Genomic DNA, 26,879 nt, shown 5'->3' on the forward strand with positions numbered 1-26,879 from the left:
TAACAAACATTTTACAGTGCTGCACGAACTGAAGCTAATGCAAGACTCTTGTGAGGCAGATACTTTGTGCACATTATCCAAGACAGTGTTGCCTCTTGATCAGAATCCCATCCAATACCCTAATTGAATACTCCCTCCACCTGGATGCAATGTGCACTATCTGCAGAATGCACTGCAGCAACTCAAAGATTCCTTAGTCATCACTTTTCAGACCTCTTGTCTACCATGTATAGAGAAAACAACATCTGATGTGAACTAACACCACCGCTTGTGTATTTCCCTCTGAGCCACACACTATCTTTACTTGGATATACACTCAGTGGCCACTTTATTAGATATGTCCTGTACTTAATAAAGTGGCCACTGAGCATATATGGTCATTGTCTTCTGCTACTGTAGCCCATCTGCTTCAAGGTTTGACATCTGAGTTCAGTGATGCTCTTCTGCCACCACTGTTGTAAAACATGGTTATTTCAGTTGCTTTTGCCTTCCTGTCAGACTGAACTAGTCTTGCTATTCTCTTACTTATTTTCATTAGCAAGGTATTTTCAACCACAGAACTGCTGCTCACTGGATTGTTTGTTTTTGTTTTTCACAGCATTCTCTGTAAACTCTACAGACTGCTATGCTTGAAAATCCTAGGAAATTAGCATTTTCTGAGATAGTCAAATCACCCCATCTGGCATCAACAATCATTCCACGGTCAGAGTCACTTGGATCACATTTCTTCCCTATTCTGATGTTGGGTCTGTACAACAACTGAAACTCTTGATCATGTCTGCATGCTTTTATGCATTGAGTTGCTGCCACATAATTGCCTGATCAGATATTTGCATTACTATTCAAGTGTACCTAATAATTTGGACACTGAGTGTAGGTTCCTATTCTTTCATAATAGAACATTGTAGAATCTCTAGTCAGTATTCTCAGAAGTGCATATAGAGCAACACTGTACAAGTTCCTTTATCACAAAGTCTGCAGTGGTTCTTAGACATCATCTTATTAGCTTGTTGAGGACAGTTAAATGTAACTTACCACCACCATTCATATTCTGTGAAAAACAAAATCAAAAAATGGTATGTAGGAAGAGAGTGCGGGTCCAACTGCAGAACTACTGCACCCTCTGCAGTTGAACTCACAAGTAATGGTAGAAGCATGCCTGCAATTCTTTTCTATTCTATATTTGAGACTGCCTTGAGTGAGTGTAGACAGCCTTGCTGCATTATAAGTTTGTTTTGATTATGACTTGGAAGATTTTGGGAATGCTGGATATTACAGCTTTAAATCTTTTCTCACAGGAAGTATCTGTTTTCGCAATTTACTCTTGCACCCTCTGAAGCAGTGACATTAATAATTAAACTTGCTCAGGTATTGCATCTTTCAAAGAAACCAAAGAACTGTAGATACGAACTAGAGTAGCCATGCCTTTTGGAAGGCTTTTTGACTGTCTGTGCCATCAATGAGGAAGTTCTCAGCCTTTTGTTTCACTGGAGGTAAGAGACCCCTTCCCTATCACCCCCCCCCCCCCCATTTGGTTCACACTGGTTAAGGCATATAAAGTAGGGAACATCACAAGCATTTAATTGTTCATTATACTTATAAAAATCTTGACAAGTACTAATCAATTGTTTTCTTTAATACACTGTTCAATTAACTTGAAATATTGCTCATATGTACAGCAATTTTTAACTTGGTGATTTTGATTGCCAGTTGTATCAGTGGTCACCCAGAGAATCTGATCCAATGATACAAGAAATTAGTTATTTTCATAATTACCTTACAATTTATAAAAGTTTATTCTGAGCTCTTCATCATGCAAAAATTACACACTTCATAATTTAATTGTACCAACTTTGTCTACTATATGCTGTAGTTCTGAGAAATGATTTCTTTTTGTATTTCTGTGTTAATGGGTTAGTCTGTCATTCTATTTGATGCTTTGGCTGTGATTGTGCAAAAGTGTCTTTATGGGAAATATTCAGGTTTTTTTCAGTATTTTGAAGGTCACAGAACAGGCTTTGCTTTGGCAAATATTTGGTAATTAAAGTTCCAAAAGTTTGGGAGTATAGACCTAGACTTCATGGACTGTTACTGTGTGGATTGGTGAACGTTGTGATCAGTCAGGCCACAAGCTCAATGGAGAAAATAAATAGTAAGATTTAAATAAATGTAATTTATCGTGCAATCTTATCAGTAGGAAGTCCATTCTGCCAGTGTCTCAGTATGTGGATCCACCAGCATCTCTTTAAACTCATGTTTTAAGGGTTAATTTAAAAGTCTATTGGTTCCTCAGAGCTTGGTCATTTTTTTATGTGTAATGCTATAAAATCTGACCCTTTAATGTTTAACTAATTTAAATTAAATGGTTCATACTGAAAGTTTAGCAACACCACCCATGCCTAAGTGTTCCAAAATATGAAAGGCTATAATGCTGACCAGACTGATGGGTTAATTGAAACTGGGACAGTTAACTGCATCAGATTGGATTGATATTTGTTCTGCCAGCATACGAGAATGGGAAATGCTGGCAGAAACCGAGAGTGCAGTGCTTTCCATCATTACTGTTGTAGTTTGTCACCTCTGTGTGGTCAGAAAGATGTACTGCATCTACATCAAAAGTGTTGCATTCATTTCGAAACGGTGTTTGTGATGTTCTTTCAAATTGACTTGCTTTCAGTTGAGCTCTGTGGGTTTTGAGAGACTGATGAGTGTGGAATCCCCAGGGTTCAGGTGGTGCTGCATAGGTGGGTTGTTTGGGAAGAAATACTTCTTATTGCTGTTCATACTTAGTTTCCATCTACTCCCCTTGCAGAGAGGACTGGAGTGCTCAGTCTATACTGAGATGCTGCTTCTTTCACTTGAGAACTAATGAAATTCCTGCTTCATAAGTATTTTTCCAAGAGCCTGTGTCTTCTTGGAAATGTCTTGACATGGAGCATTGAATAAAGGGATTGTTTCAAGAGTCTAGTGTCAGACATGTGGATGATATAATTCACATCTACCATCAGAAGCTAGTTGAGCCTAAGCAGAGCCTCAATGTTGTGGATGTTAATTTATTCTCTCAGTGGACTTGAATTTTGTGAAGCTAGCATTTGTGGTAGGTTGTCTGAGATGCCTACTTAAGGTTATCCATGTGTCTGAAGCATTCTCAGTTTGCCAGAAGCTTATCGTTGGGTTAGAGATCCAGGTCTTTGAACAGTTAGCCAAAGGGATTACAGGCAGATTGGAGACTGTTCTGAATTATAGAGACCAGCACCAACTCGATACTTTACTCACTTAATAATTTTCTTAATATATCCAGATAGACATCCCCACACAGCTTCTTGTATGTATTACCACACAGCCTAATGATCAGCATTTTACATTTTATCATCAAACAGATCATCATGGAGTCGTGCAGGAAACAGACCCTTTGGCCACCATTTCCGTACCTACCATTGTATTTTCCTACATTTGTTTCATTTAACCACATTTGGTTTCTATCCTTCTATGCTGTAGTGATTCAATTGCTTGTCCAAATGCTTAACTCTGTGAGAGTACCTGTCTCTGTCACTTCATTGGAATCTGAAACAGCCTATCTAATCACTGTGTGGGGGGGGGGGGGGGGGGAGATTCCCCTTCAGATTTCCTTTAAACTTTTTCTCTCATCTTATGCACGTGCCCTCTAATAGTTTATTTGCATGTTTTAAATTGTTACAGCAATGAGCATGTTAGGTACTTGGCTTTCTTCAGCCTCAAGATATCTTTGTCTAGCAGTGATAATGGAGATTTCTTAAAATTGTCTGCCTTCAAAATTTCACCCTTCCTGATGCTCTCAAATAACTGAGTTGTTGGCATACAGGAAGGAGATAGAAAGCTCATGGTGTCATGACAACAGCCTTTCCGGCCCCCCCCCCCCCCCCAATGTCTGTAAAACAAAAAATACTTGTCATTAACTACAGAAGAGGCGAGTGTACATGCTCTTGTTTACATTAACTGTTGAGTTTGAGAATTTCGGGTTCCTAGGAGTGAGCAGCATCAATAGCCTGTCCTAGTCTAACCATGTACCGTAGATATCATGGCCAAGAAAGCTCATCACTACTTCCTCAGAAGGCTAAAAAAATTTGCATATTTACCACTTGTTCTTGATGCCTCCTAGAAAGCATCTGGATATATGACAACTTGGTATGGAAATTGTTCTGCACATGATCGCAAGAAACTGCAGAGTTATGGATGCAGCCGAACACTTCACAGACCCAGCCTCCCCTCCATGTATTAGGTCTATACTTGTTTGTTCATTTAGGCAGACAGCATAACCAAGGACTTCATCTACATCGGGCTTTCTCCCTTCTCTGTGTCCCATTGGGCATAAGTTACAAAAGTTTGAAATCACAAAACAGATTAAAGGACGGCTTCTACCACACTGTTATAAGAGTTCTTGGTTGGTTCTGTAGTAGAATAAGATGTACTCTTGACCTCATAATCTACCTCATTATGATCTTGCACCTCATTTTTTACCTGCATTGCACTTTGTCTGTAGCTGTTACTATGATGAGAGGCATCAGCAAGAGTGGTAATGACCCAAGTTGAGCTGACGATTGAGCACCGAACCAGAGTTCAGGTGCTCTTTAATTATCCAAATCTTGGTGCCAAAACGTGGCTGCCAATTAGAGGAGCAAGCCAGAATCTTTAAAGGGACTGCGCAAGCTATTCATACTCTGGAAAATCAGAGCATCTAAACTCCAGAGGTTGGCACAGTTGGGTGCGTACTCTTAACAGGCCCCCCCCTTCCCTATAGCCAACTCCCGTTGGCCCAGGGTAACGGGGTAATTATGGATCAATGCCAGGTCCAGGATGTCCCTTTCTGGAACCCAGTGCTGTTCCTCTGGTCCAAACCCTACCCAGTCTACTAAGAAAACACACAAAATGCTGGAGGGACCCAGCAGGCTAGGCAGCATCTATGGAAAAGAGTATAGTCAAAGTTTCGAGCCAGGACCCTTCAGCAGGATGCAAGGAACTGCCGATCACCACATACAGTTTGTGAATCCAGAAATTTCTGTACGGTGAAGACCTGTTCTGATCTAGTGGATGGTGGAAACTTTGACTGGCTTGGATGTTGCAACTACCCCCTCCCCCCCCCCCCCCCCCCCCCCCCCCACCCACCCGACCATCCCTCCGAGGGTGGCTCCTGAGGCAATTTGGCAGACCTTGGAGTCTTCTCCCTACATTATCCATACTCCAGAGAATTGGAGCGTCTAAGTCTCGGAGGCTGGTCTGATGGGTGCATACCGTAACAGTTGCACCTTATTCTACATTCTTTATTGTTTTACCTTGTACTACCTCAATGCACTGTGTAATAGTATGATCTATATGAACAATATGCAAGGCAAGCTTTTCGTTATATTATGGTGCTTCAGGAGGCGGGGTGTAGCAACAGCCATCCCCAGCATTCCTAGTGGCCAGCTATATACTGTATTGTTTTAAAATGTTTTTGTGGGATTATGGTGGGATGTTCAAGTTCATTTATTGTTACATTTTAGCTTGGGTTATGCAGTTACTTGCATGTGTGTTTGTAGGTCACCCTGACTGTAACCAGGGTGTATGTGACTGGGTTTGCTCCCCGGGTCATAGTGGCTAGTCTATTTTTTTTGTGTTTGTCGCAATAAAGACGGCAGTTGAGAGAAACAAGCTTCTCATCTGTCATCGTGAATCGAATGCTCACCACAATATCTTGACGTATGTGAACCAATAAACCAATTCCAATGTGATGAAACGTGTTCTTATTGAATGTTAAACATTTATGACATCATGGTTAACTCCTGCTCCTAATTTTATTTTATCTAGCTTTAACATCTAGAAGTATGCAATTCTCTGTGTATGTAGGATCATTAACAAAGCTGTCTGAAGATATTTACCCAAATACATGACTGTATGAAATGCAAGCGGTGGTCGCGACCACTCCAAATCCAAACCCAATGTCAACTGGAGTTGAGTAAAGCTATGTAATCTGTCCAAACATCTGTTGTATTTTATAGCAACATCTCTAATATTCTAGCGTGTTTAGGATTTTGATTTTGCCAGGCTAGCAGATTTTCTGGAATAGTTGTTCAGCATGGAAAAGGGTCCTTCAGCCCAACTGGTCCATGCTCACCAAAATGCTGATCCAAGTAGCCCCATTTACCCATGTTTAGTTCATGTTCTTCAAAACTGTGCCTATCCATGTACTTGTCCAACTGTCATACCACTCCTTGTGAAAGAAAAAGAAGTTTTTCTCCTTTCATCTTAAACCTATGCCCTCTAGTTTTTGAATTGCCCACTCTGGCAAAAGACTGCATTATACTCCTCATGATTTTATACACTTCTATAAGATCACCTCTCAGACTTCTATGCTCCAAGGAAAAAATCTTAGCCTGTCCAGCCACTTCCTATAACTTGAGCCCTGGCAACTTCCTTGTAAATTCTTCTGCCCTCTTTCCAGTTTAATAATATTTTCTCATAGCATGGTGACTAAAATTAACACAAGTGCAGCGTTGCCAAAAGCTTGTGCAACTGCAAGATAATGTCTCAGCTTCTAAGCTCAGTGTCCTGATTGATCAAGGCCTATTGAATATTATTGTTCAAGGTCTTTTAATTTTGCTTAAAATGTTACAGGGTATTATAATCATTTCATGAGCCAGTTAGGCTGAAAGTAAGTGTGGGAAGTGGGTGCCTGATGTGTTAGATGAGGTGCAAAATTCAGCACTTTGTGTGGAGAGGGGGAGAGAACCCAGACCCCGGTGAATGGAAAGGGAGGTGTACAAGACGGAATGTGACAATTGAGATGTGGTACTGGAGGGCAGTGAGAGCATGGGAACTGAGGCAACAGGAGTGGAAGTAACATAGGAACTAGTGCCTGAGTATGTTTGAGGAAGTGCAGCAACTGCAGCCCAGATGGAAAGGCAGCATAATAAGCATTACCTGCTAACCCAGATGCCCAGTCATTGGTATTTGCGAAGAGTCACATAGCAGGTTGGTGAAGTTTAATTGTAGCACCATAACTCTTCCCCAATGGAGTTGAGTTAACAAAAATATTCAGCCTTTATTTCCACTTCAAACAAATGTGGACACTTAAAAGATTCTGCTCAAATATCTTAAACTCTAAGTGAAGCACATGAGTGTGTGGGACTTGCACTCTTTCTGGAAGAAAAACATAATCTGCCAGCGCATCCTGTTATGAACTGTAACGTTTTAGAAACGATTCAGCAGCAAGAGGTTTCACACTGAGTCAGGTTTTAATGTTAAAACCACTATCTTTATTAGTATCTACTTATCATATAGTAACTCAACCAAGATAAACAAAAGTTAACAGTGTTATGTGTATATATGTGTGTAAATATAACTCCCAAGCAATAGTTTGGTGGAATAAGGCTTAGAGTCTTGAGATGATAAAGTAGGAAAGTTCAGTCCTCCATGTAATAAATGATGAGAGAGAGATATTTGTTATCCACGTTGTAATGGAGAGAGAAGGTAAGTACGAAGTTTTCCACAGGTTCCATGTTGGTAAAACGAGATAAGTCACCGTAGATCTTGTCTGTCGTGTCATTCCAAATCCACATACAAATTATCACCAAAAGTGACCTGTCACAGGAATATCATCTTCGAGTGATTACCACACAACATACCCAGGCAAGGGTTAACACAAGTGTTCCCACAGGATATCCCAAAATCTACTCCTATGGATTATATGAAGTGACAGTCCCACATTTGTTGTGCACTGTATGCCGATGTTTAACCCAATCTTTTAGGCTTAAGAGTTCCAAACCAATGCAGTGACCAGCCGAAGTCCTGGCAGCTGGTCTCCTCTCTCTCTGCTATGACTGAAGGTCTCACTCCCTCTGTCTGTGGGAAAAAAAATCTAAAGCAAACTGCTTCAGCCTGTGACTGACGTCATAGTCCCGCCTCACTCAAGCACTCTTAAAGTAACAATCACAATACGACCGCAGGCTCGTAATAATCCTCATTCACGCCATCGCCGTTGTCAATTGACGTTCATGAGAAATTTGACAGCCATAATGCACGTTGGATTGTTGCCCCAGACAACACTGAAATGGTGTCCATATAATCAGTTTCTTTGTCAAATGAAGTTGGTTGACACATATTAGTCAGCACTTCTGTTTATTGAAATGCTGTTGACAGGATCTTCTATTTCCTGAAAAGATCTACAGCCCCTCAGCACCCTTGTCGGTTCAATGCTTCCTCTTGCCTCTGAGTGCTGTTTTGATTTTCATGCTCCTGTCTCTGTGCAGGGACGTAATCAAGCACTTTATTTTCAGAACCTGTTCTGTTGGTTGACGCCACCTAACTTGTTAAATGTTAGAATTTCAAACATCAACAGTGTTGCTTGTCTGTAATATCCAGCAATAACAGGAGACCTATCAATTCAAATCAAATAAAGTTTAATTATCATTTAAAATGTACATGAATGTAGCTGAATGAGACAGCATTCCGTTGGGACCAAGGTACAAAGCATTCAAAATGACGAGTAACATAATTCAAAATATCAAGCAAAGAAGCTTATTCACTCAAAGCATGTATATGGTCCAAGATCCTGAGCGACAATGTCCTGCAATTGATGGTACAGTCTCCCAGCAGAGTGCAGACGCATGCAATCTAGCCTGTCATTCCACCACTCGAACATAGGAGGGCAGCACCAGTGGGAGCGGCCAAGCCCCAGCTGAGCTCAATCACACTCTTGCTTCTGCTTGTCTCACCTGGTCTGTAAGGCGAGCTTGAGGCCTATTTCTCACTATAGCTGAGGCTGCACAGCTCCCATGTCGACTGTCTCGCCACCAGACAAGGGTTAAAGGCCTGTGGCAAATTACATTATCAGTGTCCGACAGAGTCTTTGCAAAACTGCTCAAGCTCTGTCAGATTGCATGGGGATCGTGAGTGAACAGCCCTCTTCAAGCCCAGCCACAAATTCTCAGTTGGATTGAAGTGCGGACTCTGACTTGGCTACTCCAGGACATTAACTTTGTTTTTAAGCCATTCCTGTGTAGTTTTGTCTTGATGCTTGGGGTCATTGTCTTGCTGGAAAACAGATCTTTTCCCAATTTGCAGTTCTCTTGTAGATTGCATCAGGTTTTCCTTGTATTTTGCTGCATTCATTTTACCCTCCACCTTCAAGCCTTCCAGCATCCCCACAGCATGATGCAGCCACCATCATGCTTCATGATAGGGATGGTGTATTTTTGTTGATATGCAGTGTTTGGTTTATGCCAAACATAGCGTTTAGTCTGATGGCCAAAAAGCTCAATTTTGGTTTCATCATACCATAGAACCTTCCAGCTGACTTCAGAGTCTTCCACATGCCTTCTGGCAAACTCTAGCCAAGATTTCATGTGAGTTTTTTTTTTCAACAGTGACTTTCTCTTTGCCATTCTCCCATAAAGCTGTGACTGGTAAAGCACCCGGGCAACAGTTATTGTATGCACAGTCTCTCCTATCTTAGCCACTGAAGCCTGTAACTCCTCCACAGTTGTTATGGGTCTCTTGGTGGCCTCCCTCACTAGACCACTTCTTGCACGGTCACTCAGTTTTTGAGGACTGCCTGCTGTAGACAGATTTACAGCTGTGCTATATTCTTTGCATTTCTTGATGATTGAATATTCCTTGGAGTACAGTTAAATCAGTGACTTGGAAATTTTCTTGTATCCATCTCCTGACTTTGTGCTTTTCAATAACCTTTTCACAAAGTTGCTTAGAGTATTCTTTTATCTTCATGGTGTAGTTTTTGCGAGAATACTGACTCACCAGCAGTTGGACCTTCCAGGTACAGTTGTATTTTTACTGCAGTCAATTGAAATGCTGTGACTACAGATAGGTTGCCAAAAACAATCTCCATTTAATTATGTGACTTCTAAAATGAATTGGCTGCAACAGTGATGATTTGGTGTGTCATATTAAAGGGGGTGAATACTCAGTTATTATGTTTTATATTTGTAACTAATTTAGATCACTTTGTAGAGATCTGTTTTCACTTTGATACAAAAGAGTCTTTTTCTGTTGATCAGTGTCAAAAAAGCCAAATTAAATCCACTGTGATTCAATGTTGTAAAACAATAAAACATGAAAAGTTCCAAGGGGGTGCATACTTTTTATAGCATTGTATGTTGCTATTTATTTACACTTCCTGAGTTAGTCTATTATTTAATTAGAGGACCCTGCTGGATGTTGTGCATTTGATTAACTACTTCTGTCAAATGTGTTTGCCTGTTTTTCTGTTAATGACTAGCATTTGTTATTTATAAATATCTGGATGTTGAAAAATCAGTCAAAGTTAAGAATAGGGGCAGGATTTGACCATATATGGTTTCTCAAGCTTTTGCTGTTATCACCAAGACCATTCTCGATCTATTTTGGGCTCAGTTCCATTTTCCTTCCTGTTCTTCCATTAACCAAAAATCTGCTTATTAAAGTTTTAAATATAATGATTCAGCTTCCTTGGCTCTCAAATATAATGAATTCTTGAGCTTAATAATCAAAGAAAAAGTGTTCTTTTTATCTGTCTTAAAATGGTTATTGCACCCCCCCCCCCCCCCAAATTGTGACCCTAGTTTTAGGATTCACATAAGGGGAAACATCCTATTAAGCCCTCTCAGAATCTTCTGTGTTTCAATAAGCTTACTTCTGTCCTTGATTATAGATCCAAACTCTTCAAATCTTTTTCAAAACAAATGAGCTTTCCATGCCAGGAACTGACCTAATGAAACTTCGCAGAATTGCCTCCAACTGATTTATCCCTTGAATGAGGAGGTCAGAATTGTACTCTGTACCCACCAATATCCTATGCACTTGTAACAAGAACTCTCTTTTTTAAATTTCATCTTTGCAGTGTTACGTACCTGTGACACAAATCAGTGGTACCCTTGTCACGTGACTGGGGTTGAAGCTATACTGGACTTGAGGTAATGGTCTTGTGATGGTGGAGTGACGTCATTTTCCTGCCAGTAGAGGTCATGTGACAGGTTTTTTTTTACAGGGTATAAGAGGAGGACCCCACCCTGTGGGGAGGGGCAGTTCGTGGCTGGATTTGCCAAGCTGACTTCATGCCACTGCGTGATTTAATGTGATGACGCAGTTTAGTTGAAAAATGAAGTTTTATCTAATGCCTAAAATTTAAAAGGTCATTGCCAGCAGTTTCTTTACTGTGGAGAGTGAAGATAAAAGTTCGGGAGTTAAAGATCGAGGAGAATCGAATTTCGACGGTGGAATGCTTTCGACCTTGTGTGATCCTCATTCGGAAGGATTTTGTTGACTATTCTTGTGTTAATCCCTGGGATGACCAGAAAGGATTTGAGAATAGTGTGGAAGGAAAGGTCAGTGCCTTTAAACCGTTACGTTTTATAAAATTCTTCGTGGGAAGAGTTCGACGCCGGGGATTGAAGGAGAACGACGTGGAAGAGAATTTAAATCACCTTAAAAAGTCTCTCCTTTTAAATGGACTGAGCATTTTGAACTTTTGGCAATATCGCTTTAAACAACTGTTTTTGCAACATCGCTTTAAGAACTGTTTGAACTGCATCGCTTTAAGAACTGTTAAGCTGCCGCACAGCAGCTGTTTTCCGGTTACGTTAGTGTTTGTTTACTTTTGGGGGGTTTGTTTTCAGCGTTTAATAAACGTGTTATTTGTTATAAAAACCCTTGCCTAACTCACATATATTTATTGTTGTCTGAATACATAACAGCAGGAAGGCCAATATTTGCCCTCCTAACTACCGTAACTTCTTTATTCGTATGTTAATTTGCTGAGTTTCATGTACAGGAATCTCTCTGTAAAGTAGCATTCAGAATACTGTATTGGAACTGCTATAGTTCTGCAAAGGATATCCAAACTAAATAAAACAAAAAAGAAACTAAAGCTCATTTCAAGTGGGCAGTAGCATAAATGTGTTTTTGGCCACATAGCTGTAATGCTGCCAGATATTTACGTCGGTGAACTTAGAGTATATTCATTCTAGAACACAGAAGAATCTGGCTTAAGATTGCCTTTGTGGTCATTTTTTTTTTCTTCTCAAACAAAACCTTAGTATTGTGAATAGCTTGGTTCCACTCCAGTTTTGTGAGCTTTGAAATGACTGATTCTTCCAAAGGTGAGGCAGGAAGTGCTTGACGGAATGGGAGAGAAGGTATTGTGTGTGGTGTTATACACCTTCTGTTTCTTTCTCAGGGATCCTCTGTGCTGCTGATGCATGGACGTGAGGTTCTCAATATCATTCTGAATGCTTTTGCTCTACTTTGACTGGCCATGATCCAGAGATCACCAGGAATCAGTAAAGATGTTTTATTTCTTCAACCAGGTATTGAGTGATTCCTCTGCCCAACTCACAATGTCTTCACATGATACCGCATGGACTGGAATCTCTCGTTCACAAATCTGATGTTGGTACCTTGAACATGAGGTCACCTGCCCAGTGTACCCTAACTGAGGGTAACTAGAGACTCGATGCTGGGGATGTTGACTTTGGAAGAACCCAGTGATGTTTGTGTTTCTTTCTAGTAAATTTAGAAGAGAGAATTAGTGGCATTGTGGAAGCTGTGGTAAGGTTAAAGATAACGTCCAGGCAAGGATAGCCTGGGCAGTTGTAGTGAAGTGAGACTGCCAGAGACACCTCTGCTTACTACAGATGAGATGGACAGTGGGTGACTGTGGCAGTGTGTATTCAAGCCAGACGAGAGAAGCTTCTGCAGTGAGACTTTACTAAAAAGGTCTTCCTAAAGCATGACGTCCCTATACAAAATAGGGGATGCCAGAGACAGATGAGATGGAAATAATAGAAGGGTACAAAATACACCCAACAACTAAGGGACAATTGCTTTACTAACTTCAAAATATCATTGGTTGCCAGCTTGAAGTTTTGATTGACTGTTACACCTCTATTGTCGAGGGTGATTGATCTTGCAAGTAAGGAATTCAAACAGGTACAGTTTGCAAAATGGACAATATTCATAAATGATAACTCAATTCTGTATAAAAACAGTGGTTTTCTGTTCAGACTTCCACATCAGTGGGGGTGACACAAGTAAAATAAAAGGAATGTTTGAGTCGTAAGAGTGTGTTCTGGGCCCAGTTATTTTATTATCAGCGGCGACAGTATCCTTGCAGCACCTTGCATGACTCGATCGTTCATCTGTCTTCTATTTTGTGTTTTTTGAATAGATTGTCTGCTAAAATAAAATGCCTTCTACTAGCTAGGTGTTAAAACCAGCCACAGGGAAATTTTAAAAAGGGTATGCAGACCCATTGGGATCAGGTTTATTATCATGGGCATGAGACGTGAAATTTGTTAACTTAGCAGCAGCAGTTCAATGCAATACATAATCTAGCAGAGAAATACTAATAATAAATAAAAATAATAAACAAGTAATCAATTACGTATATTGAATAGATTTTTTAAAAGTGCAAAAACAGAAATACTATATATTTTTTTTAAATAGTGAGGTAGTGTCCAAAGCTTCAATGTCCATTTAGGAATCTGGCAGAGAGGAAGAAGCTGTTCCTGAATCGCTGAGTGTGCCTTCAGGCTTCTGTGCTTTCTACCTGATGGTAACAGTGAGAAAAGGGCATGCCCTGGGTGCTGGAGGTCCTTAATAATGGACGCTGCCTTTCTGAGACACCGCTCCTTGAAGATGTCCTGGGTACTTTGTAGGCTAGTACCCAAGATGGAGCTGACTAGATTTACAACCTTCTGCAGCTTCTTTTGGTCCTGTGCAGTAGCCTCTCCATGCCAGACAGTGATGCAGCCTGTCAGAATGCTCTCCGTGATACAACTGTAGAATTTTTTGAGTGTATTTGTTGACATGCCAAATATCTTTCAAACTCCAAATAAAGTGTAGCTGCTGTCTTGCCTCCTTTATAACTACATGGATATGTTGGGACCAGGTGGGGTTCACAACAGCGGGGTTCAGACCATTCAAAGTTGGTCATTACTGCACCATCTAATTAATGTGTTGAGCAAAGCAGAAACTAGGATTTCTGCTGCCTGGTAAACAATGATTAAGACCGAGTTCTTGATCTTCAAATGCCCCTTTCCTCAATCAGAGTCTCTACCTTCACATTGAAGATGAGGGTGAATTACATCAATACCATCTTTCAAGTCAAGTCACTTTTTATTGTCATTTCAACCATAACTGTTGGCACAGTACACAGTAAACACGAGACAATGTTTTTCAGGACCATGGTGCGACATGAAACAGTACAAAAACTACACTAAACTACATAAAAACAACAGAAAAAAACTACATTAGACTACAGACCTACCCAGGACTGCATAAAGTGCACAAAACAGTGCAGGCATTACAATAAATAATAAACAAGAAAATAGGCACAGTTGAGGGCAATAAGTTGATGTCAGTCCAGGCTCTGGGTATTGAGGAGTCTGATGGCTTGGGGGAAGAAACTGTTACATAGTCTGGTCATGAGAGCCTGAATGCTTTGGTGCCTTTTCCCAGATGGCAGGAGGGAGAAGAGTTTGTATGAGGGTGTGTGGGGTCCTTCATAATGCTGTTTGCTTTGTGGATGCAGCATGTAGTGTAAATGTCTGTAATGGCAGGAAGAGAGACACCGATGATCTCAGCTGACCTCACTATCCGCTGCAGGGTCTTGCGATCTGAGATGGTGCAATTTCTGAACCAGGCAGTGATGTAGCTGCTCAGGATGCTCTCAATACAAAATCTGTAGAATGTGATGAGGATTGGGGGGGGGGGGGGGGGGGGTGGGAGATGGACTTTCCTCAGCCTTCGCAGAAAGTAGAGACGCTGCTGGGCTTTCTTTGCTAAGGAGCTGGTGTTGAGGGACCAGGTGAGATTCTCCGCCAGGTGAACACCAAGAAATTTGGTGCTCTTAACGATCTCTACCGAGGAGCCATCGATGTTCAGCGGAGAGTGGTTGCTCCGTGCCCTCCTGAAGTCAACAACCATCTCTTTTGTTTTGTTCACATTCAGAGACAGGTTGTTGGCTCTGCCCCAGTCTGTTAGCTGCTGGACCTCTTCTCTGTATGCTGACTCGTCGTTCTTGCTGATGAGACCCACCACGGTCGTATCATCGGCGAACTTGATGATGTGGTTCGAGCTGTGTGTTGCAGCACAGTCGTGGGTCAGCAGAGTGAACAGCAGTGGACTGAGCACACAGCCCAGTGGGGCCCCTGTGCTCAGTGTGATGGTGTTGGAGATGCTGCCTCTGATCCGGACTGACTGAGGTCTCCCAGTCAGGAAGTCTAGGATCCAGTTGCAGAGGGAGGTGTTCAGGGCCCAGTAGGCTCAACTTTCCAATCAGTTTCTGAGGAATGATTGTGTTGAATGCTGAACTGAAATCTATGAACAGCATTTGAATGTACGTGTCTTTTTTGTCCAGATGGATTAGGACCAGGTGGAAGGTGATGGCAATGGTGTCGTCTGTTGAACGGTTGGGATGGTACGCGAACTGTAGGGGGTCCAGTGAGGGGGGCAGCAGTGTCTTGATGTGCCTCATGACGAGCCTCTCGAAACACTTCATGATGATGGTTGTGACCATTGAGGCAGGACACTGAAGACTTCTTTGGCACGGGGACAATGGTGGTGGCCTTGAAGCACGTTGGAACAATGGCGCTGCTCAGGGAGATGTGGAAGATGTCAGTGAGAGCATCTGCTAGCTGGTCTGCACATCCTCTAAGCACTCTGCCAGGAATATTGTCTGGTCCAGCAGCCTTCCATGGGTTGTAAAGGGTTCTCCTCACATCAGCCACAGTGAGACGCAGCACCTGGTCATTTGGAGGAGGAGTGGACTTCCTTGCCGCCGCGTCATTTTCCACCTCAAAATGAATGTAGAAGTTGTTCAGCACATCTGGGAGGGAGGCATCACCTGCACAGTCAGGTGATGTTGTCCTGTAGTTGGTGATGTCCTGAATGCCCTTCCACATGTGCCACATGTCACCGCGGTCCTGGAAGTGGCTGTGGATTCACTGAGCGTGTGCACGCTTTGCCTCTGATGGCCCAGGACAGTTTGGCCCTTGCTGTTGTTAGGGCTGCCTTGTCGCCTGCTCTGAAGGCAGAGTCATGGGTCCTCAGCAGCGCACGCACCTCCACGGTCATCCATGGCTTCTGGTTAGCATGTGTTGTGATGGTCTTTTACACAGTGACATTATCGATGCACTTGCTGATGTAGCTAGTCGCTGACGTAGCCAGTCACTGATGCCGTGTACTCCTCTAAGTTGGTAGAGTCGCCATCGGTTGCAGCCTCCCTGAACATGTGCCAGTCAGTGTGCTCAAAGCAGTCTTGAAGAGCAGAGATGGCTCCTGCTAGCCAGGTTTTCACCTGCTTCTGAACTGGTCTGGAGCGCCTGACGAGCGGTCTGTATGCTGGGATTTGCATAACAGAGATGTGGTCTGAGTAACCAAGGTGGGGGCGGGGCTCCGCCCAGTACACGTCCGGGATGTTTGTGTAAACAAGGTCCAAAGCGTTCTCCCCTCTCGTTGCAAAGTCCACATACCGATGGAATTTGAGGAGCACTGACTTGAGGTTCGCGTGGTTAAAATCTCTGATGACAATAAACAGTCCATCAGGGTGTGCATTCTGCATTTCGCTAATAGCCCCATACAGAGAATGTCTTTCACTGAAAGACCAGAGATAAGGGGTTGGATATTGGACCAGATATGTGGTCAGAGCCAGGAGATGGGTTGTGGCTTGGGTCCGAAGCTGGAGCCAGAGTTTGGGACATGTAGCCTTTAATCAAGTGATTACTGGATTTCAATTGAAGGTACTGAGGTAAATAAATTTCATTCAAATACCCTGCATCAACCAGTGTTGATTTTTTTGCTTTATACGTATGCAGTATGATCCTGATTGTAGTATTTATTGGCACAATATGTTTGTTGGTGTCAATGTGGTTGCTAAGGAAACAACTTATTTAGCAGATTATTTTCTATTAACTACTGTCTCCAATATTAGCACTCAGCTTGTTCTAAGTTCCCTGTAAAGGTTTGGTACTCAAATTTTGAGACTTTCTTTATTCCCAGTATTACTGATTTGTGCAGCTTTTAGTATCCTTGCCATTTCTAAAGACTTAAGGTAAGACCATCTTTTGTTTGTAATTCAAAAGGATGCTGCTAGTACCTTTTTTAATTTCCAGCTTTCCAATGTGAAATGTTTTTCTAGTGAGCGTTCCTGACTTTCAGCAACCGTGACTTGTGTCCTACATGCTGACAGGCAGATATTTTGCAGAACTGAGATATCCATCAAATCAATTTGTGAGAGTGCTAGGTAGATAATCCATGTAATTTTACAAATGCCGGTTAATCCTATTGTTTGTGGATGTAGATTTAGCAGCCATTACTGCATGGATGTCTCAGTGTGAAACTGACTGTTTAAGCTTTTATTCTTTTGTTCTTCCAGTAAAGGAATACTTTGCTAAATGGGCCATAGCTTTCTAACAATAATGATTTATTTGTTGCAGGTGAATTATGATTGAAAAAGCAACTTCAAGATTAAAATTCAGTGCTGTGTAATTTCCATGCACAAAAGAGCTCTTTGTGGAATTTGTTAATGAGTGAATATTTTCTTGGAGTAAATTTAAGAAATCAAATCACTGGGAATCTTAACTGCACATATGATTAAACATTTAACTGAAGCCACACAAACCAGGAAGATCCCAGTCTTGCCTATTTGAAGATGTGAATTTTCATTCAAAATTCATCCCTTAATATCATTAAGATGGATCATTTAACTGATGTGGGACCTTGCTGTGTACAAATTTGTTTGCCTTTTGTTCATTTTTTTCTGTATTATAGCAGTTGCTCTTTTAAAACGTAGTTTGTTTTCTACCTTGTCACGTCAGGATTGTGAAAGGCATGTTTTCTAATTGAAAATCCTTAATTATTAAGGTAGAAATTAAGTACCTATAAAATTTCTGCATATTTTTGAAATACTGTTTGGTATTTCACAGTACTATGTGAGAGCATGAGGCATCATATTATTGTACAGTTCTGTAAAGTTAGTGGTACTTCTCCAACCCCCTTAATTTTAAGGTTACATGAGTTGAAGCCCCACTTAAGTCACTTGCATGCAAGTCTCCACCTGCCTCTTCAGTAAGTAAATACTACACAGAGTAAATACTACATCTTTCAGATAAAATATTAAACTAATACACTCCTTGCTTTCTCAAGTATCTTTGACTTTATCTTTCAATCCAATTTAACGACAAGAAATTGGTGATGTTTTTGTTATTTTTGGAGTAATCCTCAAGAAAAGAATGTTAGCAATGTAAAGTTCCTTGGGATGTCCTGAAAGCTATTACACAAGTATAAATGTTTTCATAAACAAGTGATTTTTGCCAATGCTGGAAATCCAAAGCAACACACACAAAATACTGGAGGAACTCAGCACGTCAGGCAGCATCTAGGGAAATGAATAAATAGTCAATGTTTCAGTCGACGACCCTTCTTCAGGAATGGGATGGGAAGTAAAGGGGAAGACACCAGAATGAAAAGGTGGGGGAGGGGAAAGAAGATAGCTAGAAGGTGACAGGTGAAGCCAGGTGTGTGGAAAAGGTAAAGGGCTGGAGAAGGAATCAGATAGGATAGGAGAGTGGACCTTGGGAGAAAGGAAAGGAGGAGGGGACCCAGGGAGAGATGATAAGCAGGTGAGGAGAAGAGGTAAGAAGCCAGAGTGGGGAATAGAAGAGGGAAAGGGAGGAGGGAAAATACCTCATTTAGGTGAAATGTGAGAATTTTCTTTACTGGGTTTCTTATTCTGCAGTATTTCTAAGCAGTTGCATTAGCAATTAAATTAAAATGAAACCTTTTTTGTTTTGATTTTACTTATGTGGTTCAATTTATGTAATTTTTTTGTTCTTCATTTTATAGGAAAGCACCATTGCACTTTTAGACAGAAATGACAGCAACTGTACTACGGATAGGGGATCAATTAATCCTCGAAGAGGATTATGATGAAAACTACATCCCCAGTGAACAAGGTATTTGAACAACAGTGTTATGTATGTGTGTTTGATGATTGAATCTTAAATCCCACAAACAGCAGATGTAGTATAGGAATCATTGAACAAGAAAGACCAAGGATTGTGAGTCTACTGTGATAGTATTTCCTCAGTTTGTGCATCACTGAGGTGTTTTTTTCAGGCAGCTTGCTTCAGGTGCGGTGTCTCAGAAAGAACCTCCAGCACCCAGGACATACCCTTTTCTCACTGTTACCATCAGGTAGGAGGTACAGAAGCCTGAAGGCACACACTCAGGGATTCAGGATCAGCTTCTTCCCCTCTGCCATCCAATTCCTAAATGGACATTGAATCTTTTGACACTACCTCACTTTTTAAAAAGTGTACAGTATTTCTGTTTTTGCATGTTTTTAAAATCTATTCAGTATATACGTAATTGATGTACTTATTTATTTTTTATTATTATTTTTCTCTGCTAGATTATGTATTGCATTGAACTGCTGCTGCTAAGTTAACAAATTTCACATGCCGGTGATAATAAACCCAATTCTGATTCACTGGCGCTATCCAAAAGCTAGCTTCGGAGTAGTGAGAATCCAAACCCCTTCATGCAATAAAATCAAATATGAAATAAAACAAAACAATTCAGCAAAACTCAGCAGGTTAGCAATGAAAATAAAAATTAAATGCAAGAAATCTTTACTTTTTTCATATCTGAGCAGTGGGAAGCAAGAATAATTTTTGTAATTGGAAAAAGAAGGAAGATTTTTTCAGGACACATACTTCATCCTTCATCCCTTGGGGATGGCACAATAGTATAGCAGTTAGCGTAACACTGTTACTGCACCAGCAGCCTGGGTTCAATTCCCACCACTGCCTGTAAAGAGTTTGTATGTTTTCTATGACACTGCATGGGTTTCCTCCAGGTGCTCTCCACAGTCCAGTTGGTCACATAGGTGTAATTGGGTGGTGCGTGCTTGTTGAGCTGGAAGGGTCTGTTACAGTGCTGTATCTCTAAACTAAATTAATTAAAAAAATTAAAACTAATTGCCTGTGCTCCCATGGAAAGTTTAATTTTTTTTAAAAAGCTTCCTTTTGATGGGTATTCAACAGTAATAAAGAATTCTAAGTGAGGAAACCGCAGCTGTCTCTCTGATTGTTCTCCTAATTAGCATAAATGTTGGGCATAATAATTTTAACATTTAGCTTGATTGCTTGTTCAGATGAGGTTTGTCATTTTGTTGCTTGCTTTGTCATCAAAGGTTTCAAAGGTACATTTAATGTCAGAGAAATGTATACAATATACATCCCGAAATGCTTTTTCTTCGCAACCATCTACAAAAAACAGAGGAGTGCCCCCAAAGAATGAATGACAGTTAAATGTTAGAACCCCAAAGTCCCCACCCCACCCAGCTCCCTCACCCTGCCGGCAAAAAAAAAGCATTGGCACCCACCACCAAACACTCAAGCATGAGCAAAGCAACAGCAAAGATACAGATTTGCAGTATTCCAAAGACTACTTGTTCACCTGGTAGTTGACATACTACAAGCTCGCTCTCTCTAATAAGGAAGAAAGAGGTGTCTCCGTTTCATAGTAAGAGGGGAGACATAGCAAACAACTCGCTGGTTTGTGATGTTAGAAGTCCATTGTGTCGCTTTTTCTGAGCTCTGTGCTCAAAGATCTCGGGTCTCTGGGCACACAGCCTCAGATCGTCCATCTCCCACAACACACTGATCTCCTGCCTGGACACGGACCTCCGATTTTCTCCCCCCCCCCCCCCCGTCTCCAGAGCTACGAAATCTCAGTCCTCTGAAGGCAAGCAAAGCTCTTAGGCCGCACCCTTGGCGTGCCAAATAACAGCCATTCATGAAACCCTGAGAATGGGTCCCATTCCCACAAAGAATCGTAGTCAGCGTGTAACTCCAGGTCAGGGTCTTCAAACAAACCCTGAAAGGGGAAAGATAGAGATATTAAAGATGGAAATAGAGCAGTTCGTGAAGATAGAGCTTGTTTTATATTTTAAAATAAGGAAAAGACATGGCACTTAATTTTGTTATCCTGGTTGTTGTGCAATGAAATATTATTAATTATCCTTATTATCCATATATTGGCCATCTATTAGTTGATAACACACCTTGACATATGTCAATAAATATCGCCATATGTGAGGCCTAAAGGTCGAAAGTCACCTTCTTTACCCAAGCATTGCTACACTGTCTGCTTAAGCTACATAAGTTGTATGTGGCATCTAAAATGTTCTTTTCCCATTCAAAATGAATCTATGCTATATTCTTCCACTCTTGCCCTAAGATGACTGTTCTATAGTTTTAATACTGTCTGAAATAATGAAGGATGATGATTTAACCCTCTCTGTCCAGCAAAAAACAGGTTGGTAAAGATAAAATTGTTCAAATTACATGCCTATCTCTGGAGAACTCGGACTAAGTGAATCTAATTCATGGATGCTATCTCAAAATTGTTGAACTTTTATACAGATGCATGTCATAATTTGGGTCTGACTCCAATTGTAACTTGGAAGTCAAACTAGGATGGGACTAAGCCGAAATACAGTTCACACAGCACAGCCTTTTTCTGTGCTATAATGCTGTATTGACCTTTCAATAAATGTCAGCATCTGATGATTTATGCTGTCATAAAGCAAAACAGAACATAATCAGGCCCTTTTGGCCCATCTAGTCTTTGCTGAACTGTTATTCCTCCTCTTTCCATTGACCCCCACCTGGACCATAGCCTTCCATCCCCTCCTATCCATGTACTTATCAAATTCATCTTAAATGTTGAAATTTATCCTGCACCTACCTCTTCCGCTGGTAGTGTCTTCCACATTCTCACCACCCTCAAAATGAAGAAGTTCCCCCTCAGGTTCCCTTTAAATATTTCACCTTTCATTCTTAACCTATGACCTCTAGTTCTACTCTTCCCCCAACCTCAGTGGAAAAAGCATGCTTGCGTTTACCTTATCTGTACCTCTCATTATTTTACATACCTGTCTCTCCTCATTCTACTGTTTAAGACTTTGTAGTTTAACTGTGTTCCTTTCTTAAATGTTAGTGTTTTTAGAGACTCTTTTTCAAGAAATGCACTGCTAGCTCCCCTGAGCGATTAAGGCAGAACATGGAATCTTGGCCTTTATAGCAAAAGGCTGTAATATAGGGAAAAACTTTTGTTGTGGCAGCACAGGAATTTGGTGAGACTGCATTTGGAGTACAGCATCAAACTTTCACCACCTCCTTTAAAGGTTACAGAATATGTTTGAAGAAAAACTTGTATGGCAGTTGGGATGTTTTCACTGCTGATCTAAAGCATATTGCAGCAGAACAAATATTGCTCTATTAAAGTGCTCAGATCTGTTTGGAGTATTAGTGTTAGCAAGCCAGCAGTCCATTCGAAATGTTCTCTTAGTGATGACATCCCAGGGTATGGCCAGCAGGAATTGCAGAGAGAGGTATAAAAGAAAGACTTAATTTACTTTTTTATCTCCAATTGGGCAGGGTATGGAATAGTTTATGTATAAACAGGGTTAAAGATATCACAAGTTTATTCCCATGCATATAATCTCTACAGGAATATAGGGAGATGTAATAGGTCTGTGAGCACAGATGGTTACCCAGCAGAAACATGGATAAGTACAAATGACCTTGAGAGGGATGTGGTATTGACTCAATAAATCCAAGAGATGGTTTTTTTTTGGATACTAAACCAAGAAATGTGTTCTCTTCACATATTGGAACAGATGTGAAAGTTAAGTTATGGTTCTATATTGGTTTAGAAAATGCTTATCTACAGTATTTTATGTACAGTATTTTTCAACATTAGTAGTGGATAACATCAGTTGCATGTAAATAATCTTAATGTATAAGAATCATTGTACAAGATATAATTTTTTTACGTCATCCCAGAACTCTCTGGGTAGCTTCCATTGTACATGTTCAAATAAATCTTCAAACATAGGAACTGATTCCAGCAGGTGTAGAGATTGACTAAACTCCCACATTATCATTCACAGAAAAACATGCATGTGGCAAAGCAATTGACATTTCACTATAATGATTTCTGGGATGCCTTTCTTCCATTTAATGAAAGCTTGAGGGCTCATAGCATGGTGATTTTAAAAGACAGTGATGGTTTCATTGAAACTTAAGACTCTGCAGAGGGTGTATGAGAGCAAAGGTAGGCCAATTGGCCTATCGAGTCTGTACTGCCATTCCATCATAGCTGATTTGTGATCCCTCTTAACCCCTTTCTCCTGCTTTCTCCCCATAACCTTTAATGCCTTGACTAATCCGGAAGCTATCAACGTCTGCTTTAATATACCCAGTGACTTGGTCTCCACAGCTGTCTGTGGCAGTGAATTCCACAGATTCATCACCCTTGGCTAAAGCAATTTCTCCTAATCTCTGTTCTAAAGGGACACCCTGATTCTGAGGCTGTGCCCTCTGGTCCCACCACAGGAAACATCCTGCCCTCATCCACTCTAGGCCTTTAATTCCTGGGATCATCGTCATGAACCTCCTGTGGACCTTCTCCAATGGCAACACATCCTTTCTTAGATAGGTGTCCCAAAACTGCTCACAATACTCCTAATATGGTCTGCCAAATGCCTTGCAAAGCCTCAGCAAAGGTGCTATGAAGTGAGAGAGTCTCAGAATTATGGGCATGGGATATAGCATCAGCAAATTTCAGGCTGAGATGGGGAGTTGTGAGTCTTTGCCATTCTTTGCGTAAACAATTTTGGATTCCGAGTCATGCGACAGATAAAATTGCAAAATTCAAAGTAAATTTCCTATCAAAGTACATACTGTGTATGTCACCATATACAACCTTGAGATTCTTTTCCTTGTGGGAATATGCAGTAAGTCCAAGAAACACAATAGAATCAATGAAAGACCGCACTCAACAGGATGGACAATCAACCGACGTGCAAAGGACGTAAGAGAACATAAGAGAAAAACATAAGAGAAAAATAATAATAAATAAGCAATAAATATTGAGAACATGAGATGAAGAGTCCTTGAAAGTGAGTCGATAGGTTGTGAGAACAATTCAGTGATGAAGTGAGTGAAGTTTAGTGGAGTAATCCCTTCTGGTTCAAGAGCCTTATGATTGAGGGATAATAAATTGGGTCCTTAGGCTTATGTAACTAATGGCAGCAGCAAGAAGAGAGCATGGCCTGGGTGTTGGAGACCCTCGATGATGGATGCTGCTTTCCTGAGAGAGCATTTCATGTAGGTGTGCTCAATGGTGGGGAGGACTGAGCCATATCTACTACTTTTGGTAGGCTTTTCCATTCAAAGGCATTGGTGTTACCATACCAGACTGTGATGCAACCAGTCAGTATACCCTCCACCACACATCAATAGAAGGTTTAGATGTCATGCCGAATTTTTGTAAACTTCTAAGGAAGTAGAGGTGCTGCTGTGCTTTCTTAGTACTTGCTGGCCCCCGGACAAATACTCTGAAATGATAATATGGAGAAGTTTAAAGTTGCTGACCCTCTCCATCTCTGATTTCCCCCTACGAGGACTGGCTCATGGATCTCTGGTTTCCCCCTCCTGAAGTCAATAAGCATTATAAGTACAGGATCAAGGCTTATGGTGATCAGACATTGAAATGTTGTGGCCGAAGGTCAGATTATTTAAAGTATTCAAGAGTTGATGAGTTGCAATAAACTGGAGAGCTTACTCCTCCTGTTTCATCAGTTCAGGTGCTACACTTTATCCTGATGTTCTAGGAATTTGTATTCCTAGAAACATAGAAAACCTACAGCACAATACAGGCCCTTCGGCCCACAAAGCTGTGGCGAGCGTGTCCTTACCTGAAATATTACTTCGGGTTACCCATAGCCCTCTATTTTTCTGAGCTTCATATACCTGTCCAGGAGTCTCTTAAAAGACCCTATCGTTTCCGCCTCACCACCGTCGCTGGCAGCTCATTCCACCCACTCACCGGTCTCTGCATTGAAAAAAACACAAAAAACAACTTACCTTGATATCTCCTCTGTACCTATTTCCAAGCACCTCAACACATTTCGTCTGTACCTGCTTCCAAGCACCATAAAACTGTGCCCTCTCATGTTAGCCATTTCAGCCCTGAGAAAAAGCCTCTGACTGTCCACATGATCAATGCCTCTCATCATCTTATACACCTCTATCAGGTCACCTTTCATCCTCTGTCGCTCCAGGGAGAATAGGCTGAATTCACTCAACCTATTCTCATAAGGTATGCTCTCCAATCCAGGTAACATCCTTGTAAATCTCCTCTGCACCCTTTCTATGGTTGCCATGTCTTTTGTGTAGTGAGGTGACCAGAACTGAGCACAGTACTCCAAGTGGGGTCTGACCACGGTCCGATATAGATGCAACATTACCTCTCGGCTCCTAAACTCAATTCCACGATTGATGAAGGCCAATGCACCGTATGCTTTCTTAACCACAGAGTCAACCTGCACAGCAGCTTTGAGTGTCCTATGGACTCAGACCCCAAGATCCCTCTGATCTTCCACACTGCCAGGAGTCTTACCATTAATACTATATTCTGCCATCTGAGTAAAGAGGTGGTGGTGTGGCATGAAGGGATTGTCTTCTTGACTGGATTTACAACAGCCTTTATACACCATGTTTCCTGTATCCTACCATCCTTTCCCTGTACCTAATGCAGAACTCCACGCAAATATCCCCCTGAACATTTGCCACATTTCTCCCATACATTTCCTTGAGAATATCTGTTTCCAGTTTATGCTTCCAGGTTCCTGCCTGATAGCTTCATATTACTCCTTACTCCAATTAAACACTTTCCTAACTTGTCTGTTCCTATTCCTCTCCAGTGCTATGGTAAAGGAGATAGAATTGTGATCACTATCTCCAAAATGCTCTCGCACTGACAGATCTGACACCTGACCGGGTTCATTTCCCAATATCAGATCAAGTACCCTGGTCAGACCCCACTTGGCGTACTGTGCTCAATTCTGGTCGTCTCACTATAGGAAGGACGTGGAAACCATAGAAAGGGTGCAGAGGAGATTTATAAGGATGTTGCCTGGATTGGGGAGCATGCCTTATGAGAATAGGTTGAGTGAGCTCGGCCTTTTCTCCTTGGAGCAACGGAGGATGAGAGGTGACTTGATAGAGGTGTAGAAGATATTGAGAGGCATTGATCGTGTGGATAGTCAGAGGCTTTTTGCCAGTGCTGAAATGGCTAGCACAAAAGGGCATAGTTTTAATGTGCTTGGAAGCAGGTACAGACGAAATGTCAGGGGTAATTTTTTTTATGCAGAGAGTGGTGAGTGTGTGGAATGGGCTGCCAGTGGCAGTAGTGGATGCAGAAATGATAGTCTTTTAAGAGACTCCTGGATGGCTGCATGGAGCCTAGAAAAATAGAGGACTATTGGTAAAGCCTGGGTAGCCCTAAGGTAGGGACATGTTCGGCACAGAGCCTGTTGGGCCCAAGAGCCTGTATTGTGCTGTATGTTTTCTATGTTTCTATAAGTACAGCCTCTCCTTTTGTAGGCTTATCTACATATTGTGTCAAGAAACCTTCTTGAACACACCTAACAAATTCCACCCCATCTAAACCCCTCGCTCTAGGGACATGCCAATTGCTATTTGGAAAATTAAAATCTCCCACCATGACAACCCTGTTAATGTTACACCTTTCCAGAATCTGTCTCCCTATCTGCTCCTCAATGTCCCTGTTACTGTTGGGTGGTCTATATATATAAATTTAAAAAAAATAAAATCACCCAGTAGAGTTATTGACCCCTTCCTGTTCCTAACTTCCACCCACGGAAACTCCGTAGACAATCCCTCCATGTCTTCCTCCTTTTCTACAGCTGTGACACTATCGCTGATGAACAGTGCCACACCCCCACCTTTTTTGCCTCCCTTCCTGTCCTTTCTGAAACATCTAAAGCCTGG

General features: G+C 41.4%; 1 protein-coding gene across 7 annotated transcripts in view; it reads left to right on the top strand.

Annotated features, from left to right (window-relative positions):
- The window catches only part of LOC140716930 (centrosomal protein of 164 kDa-like), a 265,508-nt gene that overhangs the window by 9,909 nt on the left and 228,720 nt on the right, over positions 1-26,879 (top strand). For all 7 annotated transcript variants that reach the window (XR_012096388.1, XM_073030055.1, XM_073030054.1 and 4 more), the window contains one exon: positions 18,856-18,965. Coding sequence is in view for 6 of the 7 variants with exons in the window: in XM_073030055.1 (XP_072886156.1) it covers positions 18,884-18,965 (82 nt within the window). In the remaining variant the exon portion in view is untranslated. The remainder of the gene's footprint in view (positions 1-18,855; positions 18,966-26,879) is intronic.

Source organism: Hemitrygon akajei, chromosome 26 (assembly GCF_048418815.1).
Source record: "Hemitrygon akajei chromosome 26, sHemAka1.3, whole genome shotgun sequence".
Classification (NCBI taxonomy): domain Eukaryota; kingdom Metazoa; phylum Chordata; class Chondrichthyes; order Myliobatiformes; family Dasyatidae; genus Hemitrygon; species Hemitrygon akajei.